At 44.6% G+C, this 20,208-nt stretch overlaps 2 protein-coding genes and 1 long non-coding RNA gene across 3 annotated transcripts; 1 reads left to right on the top strand and 2 right to left on the bottom strand.

Moving 5' to 3' along the window:
• Positions 1 to 2,557: 2,557 nt before the first annotated feature.
• On the bottom strand, positions 2,558 to 4,525 carry LOC100844777 (ethylene-responsive transcription factor ERF027). The gene has a single exon (XM_010238547.3). The coding sequence runs from the start codon at positions 4,072 to 4,074 to the stop codon at positions 3,217 to 3,219; it is 858 nt and encodes a 285-aa protein (XP_010236849.1). The 5' UTR covers positions 4,075 to 4,525; the 3' UTR covers positions 2,558 to 3,216.
• A 3,292-nt stretch (positions 4,526 to 7,817) lies between these two features.
• Positions 7,818 to 12,038, bottom strand: LOC100823078 (putative RING-H2 finger protein ATL69). Its single transcript, XM_003572765.4, has 3 exons — positions 11,446 to 12,038; positions 9,606 to 9,703; positions 7,818 to 8,481 (listed from the first exon to the last, which is right to left on the bottom strand). Exons 1-3 carry the CDS (start codon positions 11,668 to 11,670, stop codon positions 8,145 to 8,147), a joined length of 660 nt encoding a protein of 219 aa, XP_003572813.1. The 5' UTR covers positions 11,671 to 12,038; the 3' UTR covers positions 7,818 to 8,144.
• A 3,073-nt stretch (positions 12,039 to 15,111) lies between these two features.
• Positions 15,112 to 19,107, top strand: LOC106866471. Its single transcript, XR_001406844.2, has 4 exons — positions 15,112 to 16,471; positions 16,548 to 16,677; positions 17,497 to 17,592; positions 18,803 to 19,107. It is a non-coding gene; the product is annotated as an uncharacterized LOC106866471 (long non-coding RNA).
• The last annotated feature ends 1,101 nt before the right edge of the window (positions 19,108 to 20,208 follow it).

Below are 20,208 nucleotides of genomic sequence, written 5' to 3'. Positions count from 1 at the left end.
AAGACTGGAGCATATAGGCCACTATGTTTGCGGCACTAATTAACTCTCCGCCAACAAGTTGGCACCATGCAAGCTCATCTCATCATGTCATTGGGTGTGGAGAATTGCTCGATGTATCGGCGGATTTTCAGGGCGCTGGCAGGGGGCTGGTCCCCGTCCCGATGGATGACGGTACGAGACGACCCCGGTGCCACTGTTTGCGCTTTGTCCGTTTGCAGCGTCCTCCTTTGGCTCCGGTCGCGCGACCCGGGGACAGGCACACGGCCCCTCCGTGGTACGCACGTCCGTGCCCGGGCCTACGATTCCATTTCCTCCGTGCCTCGCCGGCCCACAGCTAGCCGCCGGCCGGCCCGGCCTGGCCCCCCTCGCAATGCAGCATCGCCTTCCGCCGTACGCGGCCTGGGGGGGGGCACGCTTGCATGCATAATCCCGACGTGACAGCCGTACCGTACACCCCTGGTAAAGGAGCTTGTCGCACATCACAACCATCGTCCATGGTGGATGATGTGTACTACGCTGTCCGTCCGTCCCATGATGGATCCAAGATCTTTAATTCGTCCCGGCCATGTGCGCCGGGATAGTTGTACCGCGGGCAGCCCATGCGCCCGCGCGCGCGCCGGCCGGCAGCGCCAATTGGGGTACGTAGCTGCGCGCACTTGTCTCGGGCCGGGTCATGTCGATCGCCGGCCTCACACGCGCATGCAGTCATGGATGTCCAGTTTGTCCGCCGTACTGGTGATGGCGCGCACCAATTAACGGACGTTGGGTACGAGACTCGGTGCAAAGTAGCAAAAAGAAGCTATGAACATATACCGTGGACATGCACTTTTGTACTCCCTCCATTCAATAAAAAATGATGCATCTGTGTGCTTTAATCTTAAAATAGGCTTGTCATGTCGTAAAGATTGCTCAACGGTCCAATATATTATGAGATGTCAGAACATCTGGTTGGACCAACTAGTTTTGACTTGCTTTTCAGTTTTCATTGATTACAAATTCGTGGACGGGAGAGCATATGCAATCGGCAGTCTTGTTTTAACAAAGCCACACAATAGAATAATTTCGTGTTTGCCTAGCTAGGAGGGAGATGGAGACATGCGCGCCTTCTCTTGGCCAAGAGGCGATGCTAAGGGACGGATCTACGTGCATTTTCAAGGTTCATCACGCGCAAAAAAATAATCTCCAATGGCACTTCGAAATCTTTTCCAATTGTCCACTTAGAGTTCTGTGGAGAAAAAACATAACCCAATAACCAAGGGCGGAGGCAGGGACCAGGCCAGCCCTGGTCTGGCTCCCCTAAGATTTCGAATTTCTACTTGGGTCCCTGTATAACTTTGTGATTTCACCATATGAGCTTCATATTTTTATGTTTCGACCCCTCTAATAAATAATCTCTTCTATTCTGGCCCTTCCTATAATTTTTTTCTGCCTCCGCCACTGCCAATGACAATCCTCATTTGTTTGTCCACCTCTCTTATTTTTTTTTCAAATTTGGGAAAAAAATAGGGAGTGTCTATTTGCCCGGCTTGTCCACATGTCACAGACCTATGAAAAGTATAAATAGAGAATCTGATTAGACACCATGATATTTTGTCCATCCACATTTGTCCAAACATCTCCCAAATGGACAAATGAGGGCTCGCTCTTGGAGATGCCTTGCCCCTCCCAACAAATTTCACGTCCCTTATAAAATTAGCTGAATTCACACATAACTCATCAAATTCAGTTATTTTTATAAGAGATTTGCCCCCTCTATTATCAAATTCACCCCCGTATAGTTGAATCCCCGCTCTGTACCTGGCGCTGCTTTAGCAAGATGTCATTCACATGTTTTCGTAACTAATTTTAATCACAATATATTCTTGTGTTCATGCGATCACTAATATGAAACTATAAACTGTACTTCTTGTCATCTGAACATTGTCAAGAATAGAAAAGGACTAAATAAGAAGTTGAGGGCCTTAACACCACTATAAATTATAGAAATTCTCCATACAACAACAGAAACACCGGTTATAAGTGTTTGTAAAAGTCATTCACATTGTCTGTAAAATTATAGACAATCTCTTTTCCGTGCTTATTTCCTTTTCCTCCACATCACCAAAAATCTGGTGAGATCACACCAGTTATAAACAGCTGAATGTGCACTATTGTATATCCCTCTTCGGGCTGGTTCCGTTAATCTCATCCTGGTGGGGATCAAGGGGGGAATGCTGAGATTGCAGTTTAATTTTCCTCCAATCCCACTCAGTTCTCTCTAATACTTGCACGAAACTCTGAAACCGAACGAGACGTTACACAATTTCGCCCACGAGTTTTGTTCCAACGGTTCTCATGGGTGAAATATATTACAACCATAGCAACTGATTTCATTATGTTTTATTTTAAAAGATAATATAGATTGATAGGGCATGCATGGATTGATCTTTCATCGACCACACCGGTACATCAAATCCAACAGATTGCCCACCTAACTCGATCCTTCCCCTTTTAATCTTCTCATGAACGGCCAACTTCCCCGATCTGTTTGTGTAAACTAGAGCCAAAAGACATCATTAAAAAAAAGAAAACGTGGATCCATATATGCAAGTCCGGCCGCGCACCGATCTTAGCTTATCCACCGCCAAATATTTTTGCCATTCAACAGTACGGTACAGTTAAATTACAATGGCAAAAGTGTCCCTGTGATGTGTGACTGTGACCCACTCGGCACTTGAAAAAAGAAGAAGAAAAAAGTGTGCCTGCTTGCTCTTATACTAAAACGAGCAATAAGCCAAGCGAATCAACAAGTGGACTTTATCTACGAAAACGACGGAGGGGGGTAGGGAAAGAAAAGAGGAACTTAAAGGTACATATACAGTTGCTCATAAAATCGAGCTAGGCTAATGTAACGGTGAGGTGTACTGGCTAGCTAAGTAGGAGTAGTACGGAGTACTAGCGTATAGTGTCACACGTACGGCCGGCGCCAGTGACACCACACTTATGGCATACACATATATTACCAGATAGAGGACGTTGCGCCGCACCGGGGTCCATATATATATGGACTCTCCTTATCTTGCCGTGTGAGCATGCAGTTCGATCGGTTTTTCTACTTGTATTGTACGGACTGGCTAGTACTAGGCTACTAGCACCCAGCTCACATCGTACGTACCGTACCAGCCATGAATTGTCCCATGCCAATGCGCGGAATCTACCGTGGCCGGCCTACGGGGGTTAGGGGTCGTGGTAGCTCCAGAGGCTCTCACCTGCCCCCGACGGATCGGCGGGCCACTCGTCGGAGGCGGTCGGGCTGAGCCTGGGCGGGCTCATCATCATGCCCGCGGCCATGTTGCGCAGCATCTGCGGCATCTCGAAGATGGCCTCCTCGTCCATGAACTCCTCCCCCTCATTGCCAATCTCCTTCTGCCGCGGCTCATCCCCACCAGCTGCTGCACTGCCGGTTTGATCATGATGTCTCTGCACCTGCTCCGCTGCCGCGGCAGGATCGGCGGCAGCGGCGTCCGCCTCAGGAGCCCTGGCCCCGGGCTTATCGATTATTGGCTGGAGCGCGGCAGCGGCTGCCGCGGCGGCAGCGCGTATGTCCTCGGGCGACGCGGACGCGGGCGCCGGGCGCGTGGCCGTGGCGCCGGGGAAGTTGAGCACGGCGTCCGGCCCGCGGAGCGCGCGGGCCGCCACGTCGTAGGCGGCCGCGGCCATCTCGGCCGTCGGGTACGTTCCCAGCCATATGCGGCGCGCCTTGCGTGGCTCCCGGATCTCCGAGACCCACTTGCCGTTCCTGCACCGGATGCCCCGGTAGAACGGGTGCCGCCCCGTGGACCGCGGCGACGGCTCCCCTGATGAGCTCGTCGCCGCGGCCGCCGCGCCCATGGCCGTGGTGATTATCCCCACCGTGTCGTCCCTGGCGAGCTGCTGCGGCGCGGGCGCCGGGGAATGGGCCGATGAGGCTGCAGAATTGCCCCCCGGATCAGAGCATTCGTCGACAGTCGTCGGGTTGTTATCAGCAGCAACTTGTAACTGAGGAGGCGCCGGAGCTGACGAAGAGGGCGCTGACGGCTGCTCGGGCTCAGCCATGTACCATTAGGGCACACGAGTCTTTACAAACACCTACAGACATGCCAGAGCTAGCTGCAGTGCACACCTATATATGCCGCCCGGCCGGCTAAGTACCCGTCGTCTCGAGATGTGTGCGTGCGCGCGCTGTGCGCAGAGGACTACTACTGGATGATGATGATGATGCGGAGAGAGAGGTAGGTGTCAAGGAGTGCACGAGGGTGGAGGGGCGTATATAAGGGTTGGTAAAGAAGCCGCGGGGGAGAAGCGTGAGGTCCGCCATGGTGAAAAGCTCTCAGCAAGCAGAGGTCCTGCAGAGAAGAGAAGAGAAGAGGCGGCGCCGCGCGCATGCAGCTGGGAGGAGGTGTAGGAAGACGCGTCGTTTGAGCGGGAGAGTGTGTGTATGGCTTGCGGTGAGCTGGCGCCTTGAGAGCAAACAACAAGACACCACTCAAACTAATTAAGCTTGATATTAGCATGCACCTGGCTTTAGCCCGGCCTGCGCTGCTTCGTCTTATCTTCGTTGGGTGCAGATCAAAGAGGGAGATGCATGGCGACCGCCGGACGTCGCTGTCCGCCTTCCCAACAAATGGCCCGGCTTTTCTGGGGTTTAATTAGGATTAAACTCAGATTGCTCAGTGATCTCACAACTCACGGCGGTGGTAATTTCTTAAGTGGCTGACGAACGACGGCCGGGCCAGTGGGGGCAGCTCTCTGACGGTGACTGACAGGTGGTGGCCTCCGGATGTTTGCCAGGTGGGGGTCTTCGATTAGCTCGCTTTCCTTGGCTACTTTTTGGCCATTTGGCCTCTTCCCCGCAACTAGTCTAATGCGTTTTCGTTGGGTTATAGCGGCGCCATGTCAATTTCAGACCCGGCTTTGACAAAATACCCTGCCGATTCTGCTGGACTACACAACACATGCATGCACCTGGGGTTGGTGCGCCATATGTAGAGAACATATGGTACAGATTAAGATACATACTGTCTTTAAAAGTGGTAAACGGAATTGGCACTCGATCGATGCATTGTGGAGTAGTATAAAGCTATCCAACTTTAGTTGTACTCTTCGTTGAATAAACGTTCGGGGTATCCTTATTATACGGAGTACTTCCCAAAGTACAAGTCAATAAACTAATATCCAAACAAGAATAGTAGTGTGTCTTACGTGGCTAGTGCTACGGAGAGCCCGTCTCGTGCGGCGTTGCAACTTCTTTGTGAGCGGTGGATGTCAGGGCGACGGCCTTCGAAGGTGGGGAAGGTGGTTTGCACAGGGCGCATTTGGGCGGTTGGACGCCGGGGCGGCGACCCCGAATGTGTGTTTTGTTGCGCGGGCGTTGCTGTTTTTGTGTTGTGTGGGCAATAGTGTTTTTTGGTGTGTTGGGCTCTCTAGGCCTAGTTGAGCTAGGCAGGATGAGCTTTCTTGTATGATTTTCGGCCTAGTTTTTCTTATAAACCGGGCCATTCTATTCTTCTTAAATGAATTGCGGGAGCTCCTCGCTCTCTGACGAAGGTTCGTCAAAACAAGAATAGTAGTACTCACTCCATCCCATAATGTGAGGCACGCACGCATCTTTAAATCGTCAATTTAGCTAACTGAATGAATTAAATAATTAAAAATTATATCATTAGAAAGTACTTTCGAAAACGAATTTAATGGTGCGTTTTTTGTTAAAAAAATATACATATCTAATTAATCAAATTGAGAATTTAGGTACGCGTGCGTGCGTGGCTCATATTATGGAACGGAGAGAGTACTATTGTCATAAGCTACATATAAATGTTGGCCGGCCGAAGGAAACCGTACGGCATGCACATATAGGTATCCGTCTTTTCAAGAATTCAAAAGGAAGAATGCTGCTTCTATGCTTTGTATATTCTTGAAGGAATTGTAAATGTATGCAGTTGGATAATTAAAGTGTAAACACCTTTGGGCCAATAATTACACCCGTTCCTGTGTGGCTGTGTCGTCAAGAAAATAAAACATGAGGTGGATGGCTTTTAACAAGAGCTGCAAGTGCACCGGCAAATAACATCTTATTTAACCAAAAATTCATCTCCACACATCCTCTGACAAATGCGCAACCATATTTACAAATTTAGAAGAAAAAAAACTCTAGAAAAATATCAAATGTTGGAGACTGATGAATGAACATGGAAAATTTCAAGTCAAAAGTCAATTACATCTGAAAGGACTAAAAAAATATACAAGTGACTATTGCCAAAAAGTAAAAAACCACTATCCATGCTGGATTTCTTTTCTTTTCACTATCGGTAAACGAGATTGAGTTTGAAGTTTAAATTTTAGACATATATAAAACATCATTTTCCTAGCATACTATACAGAGCATTTTTTTTACATTTTACAATGGCTTAATTACATGCATGAGCAAGGTAGCCGAGAGCTCTACGGTGGGTAGGGAAGGTTTTGCTTTGGCGCGAAGGAAATATATATATGCGCACCGGCTTCGACTCAACCACAGGTCAAGGTGTGGTCAATCCGCCGCTGCCGCGCGCAGGCCGGTGCGGTTTGTCCCGGCCTGCAAGCTCCTCGCCCATGCCTCCCTCGACGACTTCTTTGCACCGGCTTCATATCCTATTGGCCAGAGAAGAGCGACGCGGCATCACACGGACGTTTATCCCCGCCTCTGTCCGCGGCGCTCGATCGGCATCCACAGAACGTATCGTTGTACGTTACGTTTAAGGTTCGAAGCTCTCTACATCAGTGAGGCCTGGGCAGAGCGATCGGATTTTATCAGCCGGAAGTACTCTGCGTACTATAGAAAAGGTCCGGCTCGCAGCCCGATTGACGGTCATCCCGAACAACTGAACACAGGCTCTACTCAGAAATTTTAGAGTCGATTTTCTGCGATCTGTTTCTGAAGAACCCGAGCCAAGATGTATGTATAAACTCCTCCCCAATCTGTCCACTTCTCCTGTCAAAAGAAAAAAAGTCTGTCCACTTCGCTGTTTCCAGATCAGTTTAGCTCAATCCATCTGCTGCAATTCCACACGCATTACGGTAATATCTAGACCCCCCCGCACTGGTCCAAAATTCTCTTTCTGCAGATGTCAAGTCGATGCGCCGATGGCACCCTACCTAGCACCTACGCGGCCCTCCCAGCTCCAGCCACTTTGCGCACCGAATCGCGCGAGACTACCTGTTCTGACGCCACGCGCTCATCTGGCGCCACAGTCGTTCCAGCTCACCGCTTCTGCAGCTTTTGCATAATTACAGTGGCAGGGAATCTCCCCTTTTTACTAAATTCTTGACACGGTTTACACCGGGGCGTCGAATCACTGCCAGGCTGAGCCTGCGACAATTGAGTGTCGAAACAACCATCAGTTAGTCAATAAAAAAGTTAAAAAAAAAACATCCATTCGTGGACGACGATGTGTCCTTAAAGCCGCTCACTGTGCAGAAACACAGGGGATAAAGGGAGGACAGTACAAGGTGTCATCGTCATCGTCTGATGAGACGTCACCGATGTTGGTACAGGAGTACAGGACAAGAGCCGTGCCCGCGGTGGGGAAAAGGAGAGGGGAGCCGTAGGTACTTACCACACAGGATGCAACTTGTCTCTATCGCATTGAAACATTGGAAGAGAAGATGAGCAATCGAAGCTGGAAAGTAGAAAATGCAGCATGCAGTTCAGAAGCGCTGACTGTCCCGTAGTAAAACGTGTAAAGGTTACTCGTTGTATACCACCTTGGCAAGCAGAGGTCTAAACGTTTTTTTTTTTCAGTTCAGAAACAGTTGCGATCTCTTGATAAACAGAGCAGCTACAAATGTTTTCGTAGCTCCGAATCTGCTCAGTATTACTGCACCTTTCGAAATATACAACCAGTATACATCCAAAACGAACATTCAAAGAGCCACGGAGTGGCAAAAAGGGAACTTGCTAATCTACAATCCGTTATGTACAAAGAATGCTTAAACACCATGCGTGCATTAAAACTGCCTGCGTTTCTATGCCCAGAATATAGCTGCAGGAACGATGCACAGGATTTCTGCGAATGGCAGAATTCCTCCAAACTCGACAGGAAACAATAGCATCATCAACGTATCTAGTCCACGCTATGTCCAAGTGCTCAGCGCATTTCATGTTGGATTTCAATGACTACTTCTAATGAATCTTGTGAGGTTTGCCTGTTTTCTCTTCCTCCAGTACGATCACGATGAATAGGAAGTATCCAATGGGGTGATCGAATGACGGAGCTCTCAGGGTGGCCAAATAATTGAGGGGGGCTACGGGCAGGGGAAGCAATAGTTTTTCCACCGGGCAAGTCCAACGAGATTCGGCATATTGGGCAAGTCGTTTGCTTCTGTAACCACATATCTATACAGGAAAGATGAAAATTATGACGGCACGTAGGCATGATGCGCAGAACCTCTCTCTCATTGTATTCACCTAGACATATGGAGCACCTGTGGAAGAAACACAATAAAAGGTCGTTACTTATCTGATTCAGCAGTCAAATACTATGTGAGAAAGACCTTTAAGTTTCTCCACATATCACGGTATATAAGAAACACCATCAATTGGAAACAGAATCCAAATAGAAGTGTTCTTCTCTTGATTGTTTCACTGTTTAGATGGGAAGACTCTATTACAAATGATATCTGCTGGAGAAGAAACTACGTGGCAGATATGGAAAAGAATGAAGGAAGAAAATTGTCCTCTATTAGCAGTATTTTTCACCAATAAATTCTAGACTCAAACTTCACAAATAAAAAATATAATTAGAAGATGCTACTTCTGCTTATCTTTGCCCGTGATGCAGGAAAATTTCACATACATAGAAGAATCATGATGACATTCTTAACAGTTTGTGAATTGTACTTTAGATATTTATGGCGTTTCTATAAAAAAGTTCATTTACAGAGTTTGATTACTCAGATCCGATGTCAGAAATGGTCATGTTAGCAAGCGTGGTCCCAGTGAGGTGCTAGTCTCATGGGTCAGCTAGCAGGCCCGCTCATTTCCTAAACTGAAAAACAATGGAAAGAAGAGCAAGGAGGAGCTCTAATCCTTGTCCAAGAAACATTATGGTACTATTACGTTAAATAACATTGAAACGTCTACCTCAAAAGCTAGGGAGGCAAATTGCATCTCCATTCAACTGTAACATTTCAGTTTCTTACTGACATCACTTAACCAGCTATCCAGTCTAAATGCTTCACAACTGATGGCATAACTCATATTGTATCAAATATTAACAATGTTTGGAACTTGGAACATTGGATCATCACTATTTAAATTGAAGCTGTTACGGTTGTGAATTCCGTTCTTCTGCACGATAACTGACATAGCACATGCTCTGCATTAATTTTTCAGTGATAATCGTAAAACAGGAACTGCATATCTGGTCATACTGAGGAGAGTTCATCTGAGGAAAATGACTTCTCAAAGCCAATGTCATGAATCCTTTTTTTTTTTTTGACAAAGCCAATCTCATGAAACTAGTGAGCACAGAGGCCAGGAACATGCAAACTTATCAATAGGAGCTGAAAAATTGCAGTAAGTCAACTCTAGACCAGAGTGTACTTACTGGGCATCATCTTTTGAATGGAAGGCCTCGGAGCTATATTTCATTGTAGGAATTGCAGCAACAACAAAAGGTTCCAACCCACTGCACGTATGCTCAATCTATTGAAACAAAATATGAATGATGTCAATTTCAAAACTATCAGATAACTGTGTAACTGACCCAGAGGATCACAAAGCAAAAACATAATTCTCATGATGAGTATACATTTAGTAATTAATTGTAAGCCCTCAAATATTTTGTCATCTCAAGCATTGAATTTTCAATCTAGACAGTGGAACAAGAAATATAAAGTAAAAAACAATTATCTAAGTGTACGCCTCAAAGCCAAGAAAAATCAAGAGCATGTTAGAATCTTAGTGCCTCCATAATTAGAAATTGGAGGGTTTCATTCTGTCAATGAATGGTATGCTCAAATTGTTGCACGAGTAATGAATCCACTAAAGTATATTTCCCAGTCATACACTCATGGATAAGATTGCTGGAATAATTTAAATCCGATTTCTGTAGTTATCAAGCATCAAATTACGGAGGAAAAAGTAGGAAGAGACACAGTGTGTTTACGTGCATATCATTCTAGTGAACATCGTAAATGCAACATTAAACCCATGCTAACACTTTCTTAAATTACAGCAAAGCGGAGATAGCAAAAATACTGATATAATGTATTGATGATATACATGTAAGCAAATGTTGTGTATATTTAGCTTCTCAAAAAGCAAACCCTTGCATTTATGTACAGTGATTTACAGCTGAAAAGTTAGCGTGGATGCAAGACTGTAAAGGTTAAATAGTCCAAAGGACACCATGGTGGAAGGAATCTGGTTCTAACTTGTCTCACGCAATCAGAAATACGCTTTTTACATAACCAGTTAAGGCAGTTTAAGCACCTTTCCACCAACCTATCTAGACATGAGAAGAAAGTGATGTCTGGAGATCAATCCGAGATAAAAAAAAATGGCAGAAATTATCATACCAACCTAGAGAATATACAATTAAGATACATCAAATGTAAGGGGGGCAAATACTGTGCATGGTTCATGTTAACTGTGCAAATAACCAGATTTTGAAGATCATACAAGAATATTTGGAAATGTAAATAATTGTAGTACTATTCAATTCACAAGGACTGCATAATTTTTAGAAAAACAACAATACATTTGCAATAAACTTCTTCAAGATTTTCCCAAGTTATATTTAGTTAAGCTAGGGATCTTCCAACTTCACTAGATAGTTGGTAGAGAAGAAAATGTCAAAATAGCATATGCCGACAATTATACGGAATGAAGAATAACAAATGCTAGGTAGCAATGCCGCTAGAAGAAATTCAGTGCAAAATATGGAAGCAGCACTACATGCTAGTATAAAAAACAGCAATGCACATCTAGCAACAAAATTACTTGGACTGAACTATCATTTGTATCCAGGTAAGCGAAATTAAATGAAGGAACCACGATTTCATCATATGTATTCATATGAGGTACCACCACTATTCATCATATATCTCATTTCACATACTGGATAACTGGAATATATTGCGCTGAACACAATTGAACTTGTCACTATGCCAAAATTTAACGAGCAGTGCAGCCACAGGCAAACTGAGGCTCCGCAGTGTGAGGGATACTGGCTTCAACCTCTGCTGTAGCTCGCTTTTTAGTTGTTCTTCTTCCAATGAATCGATACACAAAGCCAGGCTCCAAGCCAGTATCAACGGTGTTGAACACTAATTTAGCGCGCACGCCGATATCCATTGAACACGGTTCCGCTTCCAGTTCCAATTCCACACCAATCAGCTACACAAGATGCTACTAGTATGCTACCAGTAACTAGAGAACCTCACCGTGCGATCGAGATCCGCGGTCCGGAACTCGACGTCGAAGTCGAACGGCGCCGCGCCCGTTACCATGGCTCGGGCGGCGGCGAGCGAGACCACGTCGGCCTCGGCCTCCGCCTCGGCCCGCACGGCGCGTCCGCAGATGAGGCGTGCGCAGACAAAGACGATGAAGGTGGCGCTCATCCCGAAGCCGATCACCGTAGTGACCAGATTCAGCCCCGACCCCAGCATCTCCGCCCCGCCACCAGCCACCTTCTTCTCCCACCACCCCCGCCCGCAAGCAGGCAAACGCGAATCAGCACACGGAGATCAACAAGCGTGTTGTTGGATTAAGGCTTGCCCGGGCTGGCGGCGTAGTATAAGAGCGGCGCGTCTGGGGCCAAGCTGGCTGGCCATCGGCGCGGGGTTTGGGATTTGGGATTTGCGTAGGCCGCTGGCAAGGAATGATGCGCCGCGGCCGCGGGCGGCGTGTCGCGAAATGGAATCCGGGAGTTGGTGAGAGAGAGTACTCCCCCGAGAACGGGGAGTATCTTCCTGTGGCTTGTGGGGGTGGGGGTGCCTGCCTTGCGCCTAGCTCTGGAGATCTGTCAAGGCCCCGACCACTGGCAGTCGCTAGTACCCCTACGCTGACTCACTCATAGATGCTGTACGAAATTACGAGTATGACGACGATGCTTCTGTCCATCTCTGCTGCGTGGCAAGGACACCGTCCTCCCACGTGAATTGAACATTTTTTTTGGGGGGGAGTAAAGATGGTTGCGATGTCTGAGCGAGATCCCGCCTGAGATGGTACCAAGAGTTATCCCGATCGACGATGCTTCACTCCTGTTCGGCTGTTCGTGGACAGCCGCGGATCTGTTTAGGTTTCACGCCAGTGCAACTTTTTCTTTGAAAGCCTTCCACACACCTGAAGGCTTGCCTAACGTGGACAGGATGGGGCAGCGTGCGGTGTACCTGAAACTGAAACCTGATAAGTAAAAATGACTAGATTCAGCCATTTCTTTTTCTTTGATTTCAGAGAAACTAGATTCAGCTTCTTGCTCTACCTTTTCTATAAGACTAAATTCAGCCTAACACTTTTTTTTTTTGCGTGAAGACCATGTGTTACACTGTAAAATTGTAATCCTAGTATATGTGCGTTTCATGATACGAAAAAAAAGAGCAAGTGTACAATTTGCCAATCGGGTGCATTTGTTCCGGATTGGTTGTTAAACAAGAAAAAAAAAATACAGCACGACGACAAGGATTTGCTGAAATTTTGGTACTCGAAAACTTGTCACGTGGGATTAGACCCAGTTTAACACATTTGCTCTGCTTTGCTACGCACATGCCAACAAGCCACGGAACTTAAGATTTTGGGTTTGACTCTGTTCCGTGTGCACCTATTTACTTTTGTCTTTTGCATTGCAAGAGGCAAGGCCATGTGTGCCAATTTGAGTGCAGAGAGGGTGAACACACGGCCGACTAATTGGAAAGTCTTTAACAATGGTCTCACATTCATTTAAGAAAGTCCGACGGATTGAATAACGAGACGGACAGAAAACAACAACTATCCCGATAAAATTAAAAGCTCCATCAAGATCATATGAAGTCAACTTCTTTAGATCATCTATCCTTCATATTTGTCACTAGATTATACTGGACTAACCTCACGGGTTTTGGAATTTTTTTTTTTAAGAAAGGTTATGGAAAGTCACTCAAGTCGTCCTCCTAAAAGTGGAAACCTAAGAATGTTGTATCACTATGACTGGAGATTACCTCTGACGCAAATCCTCTGACGTGGGATCATCAAGGGATCCATCTCCGTTTACCCCTGTCAAGGAAGATTGTGGGACTATTACTCAATGAGTGAATCGACGACGAAGGTCGAAGACTACTAACAACATGGAAAGAAGAGCCACGAGAACTACATGCTACATGGAGTTGACGCTTACACGAGAGCAAGGGTGAAGTCAAAACAACATTGTTTGTAAGACATTGTATCCACCGCCAAGATGTCACCACCAGAGAAACACAAACCTAACAAAGATACTAAAACTAAACATCGGACGTTGATTTATGGTCTCATCTACTATCGACGCTAGATCAACTTTCATATGCGAGCGGAACCAACGGAAATTGATACGATAAGATTCTTCCCAGATGAGGACAAATTGGACTAGTAATCTACACCAGGACGACGAACTACATCATGGTGACACACACAAAGCTATAAAGCTATCAGAACTAAATGCTTGACATTTGATTCATGGTTCCTCTAACTCTGGACGCTAGATCGGCTGTTAGGTAGAGATCAAAACATGGACTATTCACCAAAAATGATGACTAGTTTCTTTTTTCTGTGTGGCTATGCTCGCAGTAAGTACATTTTAGCAAATGCCGTTCATTAGGACTTTATAATCAACTTTTTTTACAACATGTTTTCTGCTTTATATTTTTTAGAACGGATTTGCTAATGCACAGTCGCACCGTGTGAGTTGCCGTGCCGATTCATGCATGTGCGGAGACTTGTGCGCTCTTAAATTTGTTTGAGCTATTACGTTTTGATCGGGAGGTTCAGCTGGCTGCGCCTGTGGCCCTGTGCGGTTAACGCGTGTAGTTGGGCTGGCTGAGGAGCTTCTGCCAGTTTTGTGTTCGAGCCTGCTTTTCATTTAGGTGTTTGGCCTTTTCAATTATTTGTGTGTGCCTTTTTCTATAACTTGGAAACATGTAGTATGCACTTTGTGTCTTTCGTTTCTAGAAATACACAAAACTACTTATTTTTGATAGATGTTGTTTCAAGGATTGGTTTTTAGAAACGCATACGCACACAAACATGCAAACTCACCCCTATAAATGTACGAACGCATACCCTACCTTTGTGAGCACCTGCAATTTTTACAATCGCGTTTAAACTTTCACCTGCAATTTTTACAATCGCGTATAAAGTTTCACCTGAAATTTTTAGTCGCGCATAAACTTTCAACTGCAATTTTAGAATCGTGCATAAAACTTCCCTGCAATTTTCAGAATCGTGCATAAAGTTTACCTGCAATTTTTAGAATCGCACATAAAGTTTCAGCTGCAATTTTAAAATCGTGCATAAATTTTTACCTGCAATTTTTAAACTTGATTGCTATTATTTTGTTGCCTTTTTTCCTTTCTCCGTGGTGTTCGTTGTGCTGTTAAGTGTGTTTTCGTCAGGATCAGTAATTTTTCACTTCAAATTTTTAGCACCGTTTTAAAATTTGTAGCAATACACATGAGAAGCATATAAGTGCAGACTGAATTAATGTTACTATAATGACGAACGCTTTTCATTGTGATCTCAAACTCCAAAACACACGCACGCACCGACCGAGAAGACATACACACCCATGCAGGTACCCAGGCCGGTCGACTGAGAAATGTGGTTTCTCAGCCGACTGAGCCCTACCCAGTCCCTTTTTAGAATATATAATTTATTTTTTAAAATAAATCATAAAATAAATTGAGCAATTGTAAACTGGGCAAGCTTTTTTTTTTTTGAGGGGGTGTAAACTGGGCAAAGTATACACAACGGCAGCATCTCAGAGTGAACCGTGACGTAGACCAGCCCATTATAGCGAGCCATACGAACTTACAGCCCATTTAGGAACTCTGGACGATCAAGCCACGGCCCAAGTGCGCGCAACTGACGCCAATGAATATACAAACTGCAGTTCCACGAATCCCCTAAAAAAACAGAAAAAAAAACTGCAGTTCCACGGCTTCTCCCTGATTCACTACGCGCCGAGCCGCCGACGAGGAGTTCCGTAGATCTGTCAGGCTTCGCATGGTTGATCGTTCGTTGCTTGCTTCAAACGGAGATTTTCTTTCGGCCTTCTGCGAGATCTGAATCTGTATCTCTTGCTTTCACGTAATTTTTCCCTTTTAACACGACCCACGCACGGCAGGTGCCTGTTGAAATGCTTCTGCGTGAGAGTGATGAAATTCTAAAGCCTGATTTGATATATCCTACTTGCTCCACCCAATTTCTCGTTGCTAAGTATCATTGAGTAAGACACGTCAGTTCTGTAGGGCGCCGAAATGTCGGTTCTTGATTTTTCTTTGCTACAACAATCTATGACTGTCCATGGCGTCCGTATTTATTAGATACCGATTAGTAGTTGCTGATAGTACTGTATGATGAACGTATTGACAGTCTCCAGTATCACGTGTTGTCATTTTCTTGGTTGATCTCGTTTCTGTATCGTTTTGCATTATTAGTCAGGCAATGGTGCAACCTCATGCAGAATTTCGGTAGAAAGCTGATTGGAATGTGGTGGCCGGGTACCTAGAAATCTGTTTCCGTCTTGTGTTAGAACTTATGTGGTTTTCGTTTCAGTAAATCTGGGGGCGAACCCCTTTTGTCACCAAAGGAACAATGGGTTATGCGATCAAACCTAAACAATGACGTGCACTTTATTTACATTATCACTTGAGAGTTGAGACATTGCAACTTCAGTTTGGCATTCTGCAATTTATATGCCGTTGAAGTGTTGAATATGGCTGATAGAACTGTGGATCGTTTGCTGCGGTTCGATGGTGTGTTATCTGCATAATGACTTCACAGATCTCCTATTACTTATTTCTCAACATCAATTAAACTTACAGGTCGTTACTTAAACAGGGGTGGTATCATATATCAGAGTCCTAGAGAATGCAAGCAAATGAGATCACCAAATAATTCTAGTTCATAGTTGTCATGTATTCCTTCTCCTGCCCTCTGCCTTCACATCACTTTACGCAAACTCATGTTCAATGTACCTCATTTCTTGTTGGGGGCACTCTTTATCCAAAGTATAATATTTGACAGAGGTTCTGGAAAATAAGCTGATGTCTTCATGCTGTGCTGCTGTTTTTTTTACTTACGTGGTTGTTCCTTATTTTTATTTTACAAAATGGCCTGCCAATTTCTGTCTAAACAGAAACTCTCGCTCTGTCTGGACTGAAAACTGAAGCCCTGTTGTTTTTTTGCACCCATCAAGCAGAAGATATCTACTATATCATAAGTGCATTTTAATATGTTAAGGTAAGCATATTCCACTATTTCTGTTCAGTTATTCTCTTCTCAGTATTATCTTATATGTTATCTGTAATTGGATCAGATTCAACGTGACTGGCTTGCACTGCTTGGCTGGTCGCATGTTCAGCCTCGTTAACATCTGTTGACTAAGTTGCATTATTTTCTCCATTATTCCGCATGCCTGTCAGTGAGTTTCTGAATGCATCGAGAAGGTAATTCAGTTAACAGACAACGCAAGAATCAAACCATTAAATATTGTTTTAAGTTCGGTCACCTATATGGTTAGTTCATACTTAAATATTTTCTTGAATGATTCTGTGACCTCGGACGGCTAAGGTAGCAAACTACTGATGGTGATCAATCTTCAATCAGACTTTTCTTTACCAATGATATTGTTATAGCATTTGATGGAGTTTACAGCTGAAATCTGATGCAAATTCGTAACTGAGAACATAGTTTCTTGTGCCGACCACATGAAACCTATATGTCTCTCAAAAAACATGAAACCTATATGACTAAACTATTGGTACCACTAGTAGTTAATCGACGTGCCACCTCCTGTGATTCATTTACTTCCACCAGCGCCGTTTTTTGAGTTGACCTCTTTTCTTGTCACTATACAAGACTACAGTTCCATACTTGCAGTTGGACATTTTTTTGGAAAGACAGTTAGACAGTTTATGTCCTAGGATGAAGCCATGATTGAAGTGATTAGATATTGATTACAAACTTAACTACTCCAGCATGGTACTCCTTCCTGGTTTTACTTTATCGTTTTGTGCATCGACATCGCTTGCAATATACAATTTTTAGGTCACCTTTTCTTTCTAAACATACGTTGATATAACTAATGAAAAAAAATGTTTTGGTTACAGGTCTACTAATACAATTTTCCATTTTGATGTGACATATCTAAATTATTCTATGTATATCGGTGTCTGAAGTTTTAAACTTTGATTCCACATATTCTAAAAGACTTTTTCGAGAATCAGTGGAGTATTAATATATCTGAGTGACTACATTGATGCCAGGTATTGGCGTGATGCTGGTGCATGATGATCTCCAGCCTAGCGGCTGGCCGGCATCTTCATAATAAAGGACGACAAATCACAAATAAGAAAAGAAAGGTACCTCTGCACCTCTCATCATGTACCTCTACTATTTGAAAACGTGCATGATAATGTAAACTATCTCAAATCGGACCTTATCAGTACATATTAAATGGCCATTTATTTGCAAAACGAGTTGAGTTGACATGCATAAGGACGGTCAGCATCCAGAAAATGCAACCACTTGAACTCTGATAGGTCAACTGCATAATTAACCAAGTCCTCTCGCTGTTGCCTGCATTCAGCCCTGCACTCCCTGTCAACGTGCTCTGATGGGCTTCGTGTCCATTATCGCCTTACTGGCAGATGCTCTTTCGTTCGTTACTTTTATTGTAATAACTGATGAAACAACAGCAGTCCAGCCCAGCCGGATGTTGTTACGTTCAGAAGTAACTGACGAAACAATAGCAACCCACTCCAGCCGAATGTTGTCACGTTCAGAAAAGCAGAGCCGGAGGCCAGACGTGGGGGGCTTATGGGGCTTTTGTGCATCCGTCAGGCAGGTTGTTTGTGCACTTGTGCGTGCCTCGTGACGTGCAGGCAGCAGTACGTGGTGTTTCGATCTCGCTGGAGGCGCGCGCGGCCGCTGAAACGAAGGCAAAGGCGAACACGGGCACGCATCTTCTTTTCTTCCCCGGCTTTTGCGCGGACTCCCCCTGGTGAACGGCAGAAAATTCTCTGGGAACGGGCCGCACGTCCTCTCCCCTGAGCCCCTCCTATGATGCTGACAACTCAGCTCAAGGCACCAATCTTAACGCGTGTCTGAATTCTCAAATACTATTCCGTACTTTCTACTTGTTTGTACACAAAACGTATCTGTATCGTATTGGTCAAATACCAGAAAGAAAAACCCTCAACCCCAATCGGCCAGATCCAGCTGCATCTCGCGGAAGCGCTGGAACCGGCAAGCGTTCGACTCGCCGCCGCCGATTCCTGCTCGCGGTCAGCCCCAGCCGCCAGTTCCTGCTTGCGGTCAGCCCCAGCACGGCGCTTCTGCATCTCGCGGAAACGTAGGTGCCGACGAGCCCCCGATTTCCCACCGCCACCTTTTGCTCGTGATCCGCCTCCACACGGCTCTGATGCTTGTCGCAGATGCGCTCACGCCGGCGCTTCAACCAACGGTGGAAACAAAGCTCCAAGCAATGCGATTCCACAGTTTTCTTTCTCTCTTGTATTTTCTACGGAGTACTATAATTTTTTTACTGAACTATGTTATTGTCTTATGCAGGCAGTCACGATCTTGTTCAGACATTTCTGAATTCCTCACATTCAGCTAGCAGAGCTTTGTTCTCTACAAAGCTTTGTTCCCATTAGAATGCTATAAATTGTCAGGATGTTTCTTTCGGTTGTACACCGTCTGCTAGAGTGCTAGTGCTATGCCTGTAGATTCAGAGTCACAATTATTCTGTGAACTGCAGGTCTATATGAGGTGAAGCAGGAGTCTTTGGTACTACACTTAGTGTTGAGACATTAGAACATTGTACCAGTAGACTTTGTGTATTGTGAAATTGTAAAAATACCAGTATGTATATATCAGATTGATGAATGAATGAACATGTGGTTTGCTGCCCTCAAATTTGAGATTGTTTGAAATATTTTTCTGGTAATCCTACTGCTTCTATATACTCAATGATACTTCAGAATTCTTGACGTGAGCTAAATAATCGATGGGCTTGAGCTGAAGCTTTAATGCACTTGGAGAAAGCAAGCACTTCAGGTCCAGAGCATCATTTGGGGCGAAATTTACTAATCAAAGTTCCAACAATTTTAGCAAGCACAAAAGAATTAAAGAGAAGCACTATACAATGGTAAAAGCAAATTAACAGACATATTGTCAATAGAACGGCGATGATGAGGGACGATATTGGTAAAACATACTCTTTGTAATGATCCAGTGCAGCATTACAGATATTTTAGTTCTAAAACTAGCATTTTTATATCGGTCTATGACCACAAGAAGGAAAACAAATTACTGCTATGCCTACTCCTTCCATCCTCCAGGATTTACATCAAAATCCAATCTTCTCGAAGTATGCAGCAACTCTGAAGCTTGATCATTTTGAAGTAGAAGGTCTGTAAATCCTCCTTGGATGAATGGACCAAACATGGTCGAAGAATCCCCATGAAAAGTATTATTTGTGAAGTGTGGTATTGTTGTAGTACCAAAACTTGTGCTGTCCTCAAAAGAACCCCGTGTCATGAAAAGTTAGGCAGTGCTCAGAATTAATGTGGTACAATTATATTACACGGGAAGTATAAAATAGCTTGAGACATGTCTTACGGTAAATTGTTGAGGACCTTCTCGATGAAACATATTATTTGCGAACTGTGTCATTCCGGTATTAGTCCATGATCTTGCCTCCAAAGAACCCTGTGTCATAATAAGTCTGAAAATATTTATGGTTGTTTTTGGGATAGTTAAATTACATGAAATTGTTTGTCAATAAACAAGGCCGAGTAATCTATCCACAGAAAATTGTTGAAGACCTTCTCCATGAAACATATAATTTGTGAACTGTGGAATTGGAGTATTAGTTATTGTGCTTGCCCCAAAAGATGACTGTGTCATAATAGGTATAGAAACATTTAGAATTTTTGTGGTACAGTATTACATGAAAATATTAAAGAAAGTAG

The sequence above is a fragment of the Brachypodium distachyon genome, chromosome 3 (assembly GCF_000005505.3).
Source record: "Brachypodium distachyon strain Bd21 chromosome 3, Brachypodium_distachyon_v3.0, whole genome shotgun sequence".
Taxonomy (NCBI): Eukaryota; Viridiplantae; Streptophyta; class Magnoliopsida; order Poales; family Poaceae; genus Brachypodium; species Brachypodium distachyon.
The sequence above is the reverse complement of the archived record's forward strand: the minus strand, read 5'-3'. Positions and strand labels throughout refer to the sequence as shown.

Excerpts from the sequence above, each read along its gene's own strand:
- LOC100844777 (XM_010238547.3), bottom strand. The coding sequence starts at position 4,074 with ATGGCTGAGCCCGAGCAGCCGTCAGCGCCCTCTTCGTCAGCTCCGGCG.
- LOC100823078 (XM_003572765.4), bottom strand. The coding sequence starts at position 11,670 with ATGCTGGGGTCGGGGCTGAATCTGGTCACTACGGTGATCGGCTTCGGG. Across the intron at positions 9,704-11,445 it reads CCGCGGATCTCGATCGCACG|ATTGAGCATACGTGCAGTGG; the intron begins GTGAGGTTCTCT and ends TTGTTTCAATAG. Across the intron at positions 8,482-9,605 it reads CATTCAAAAGATGATGCCCA|GTGCTCCATATGTCTAGGTG; the intron begins GTAAGTACACTC and ends TTTCTTCCACAG.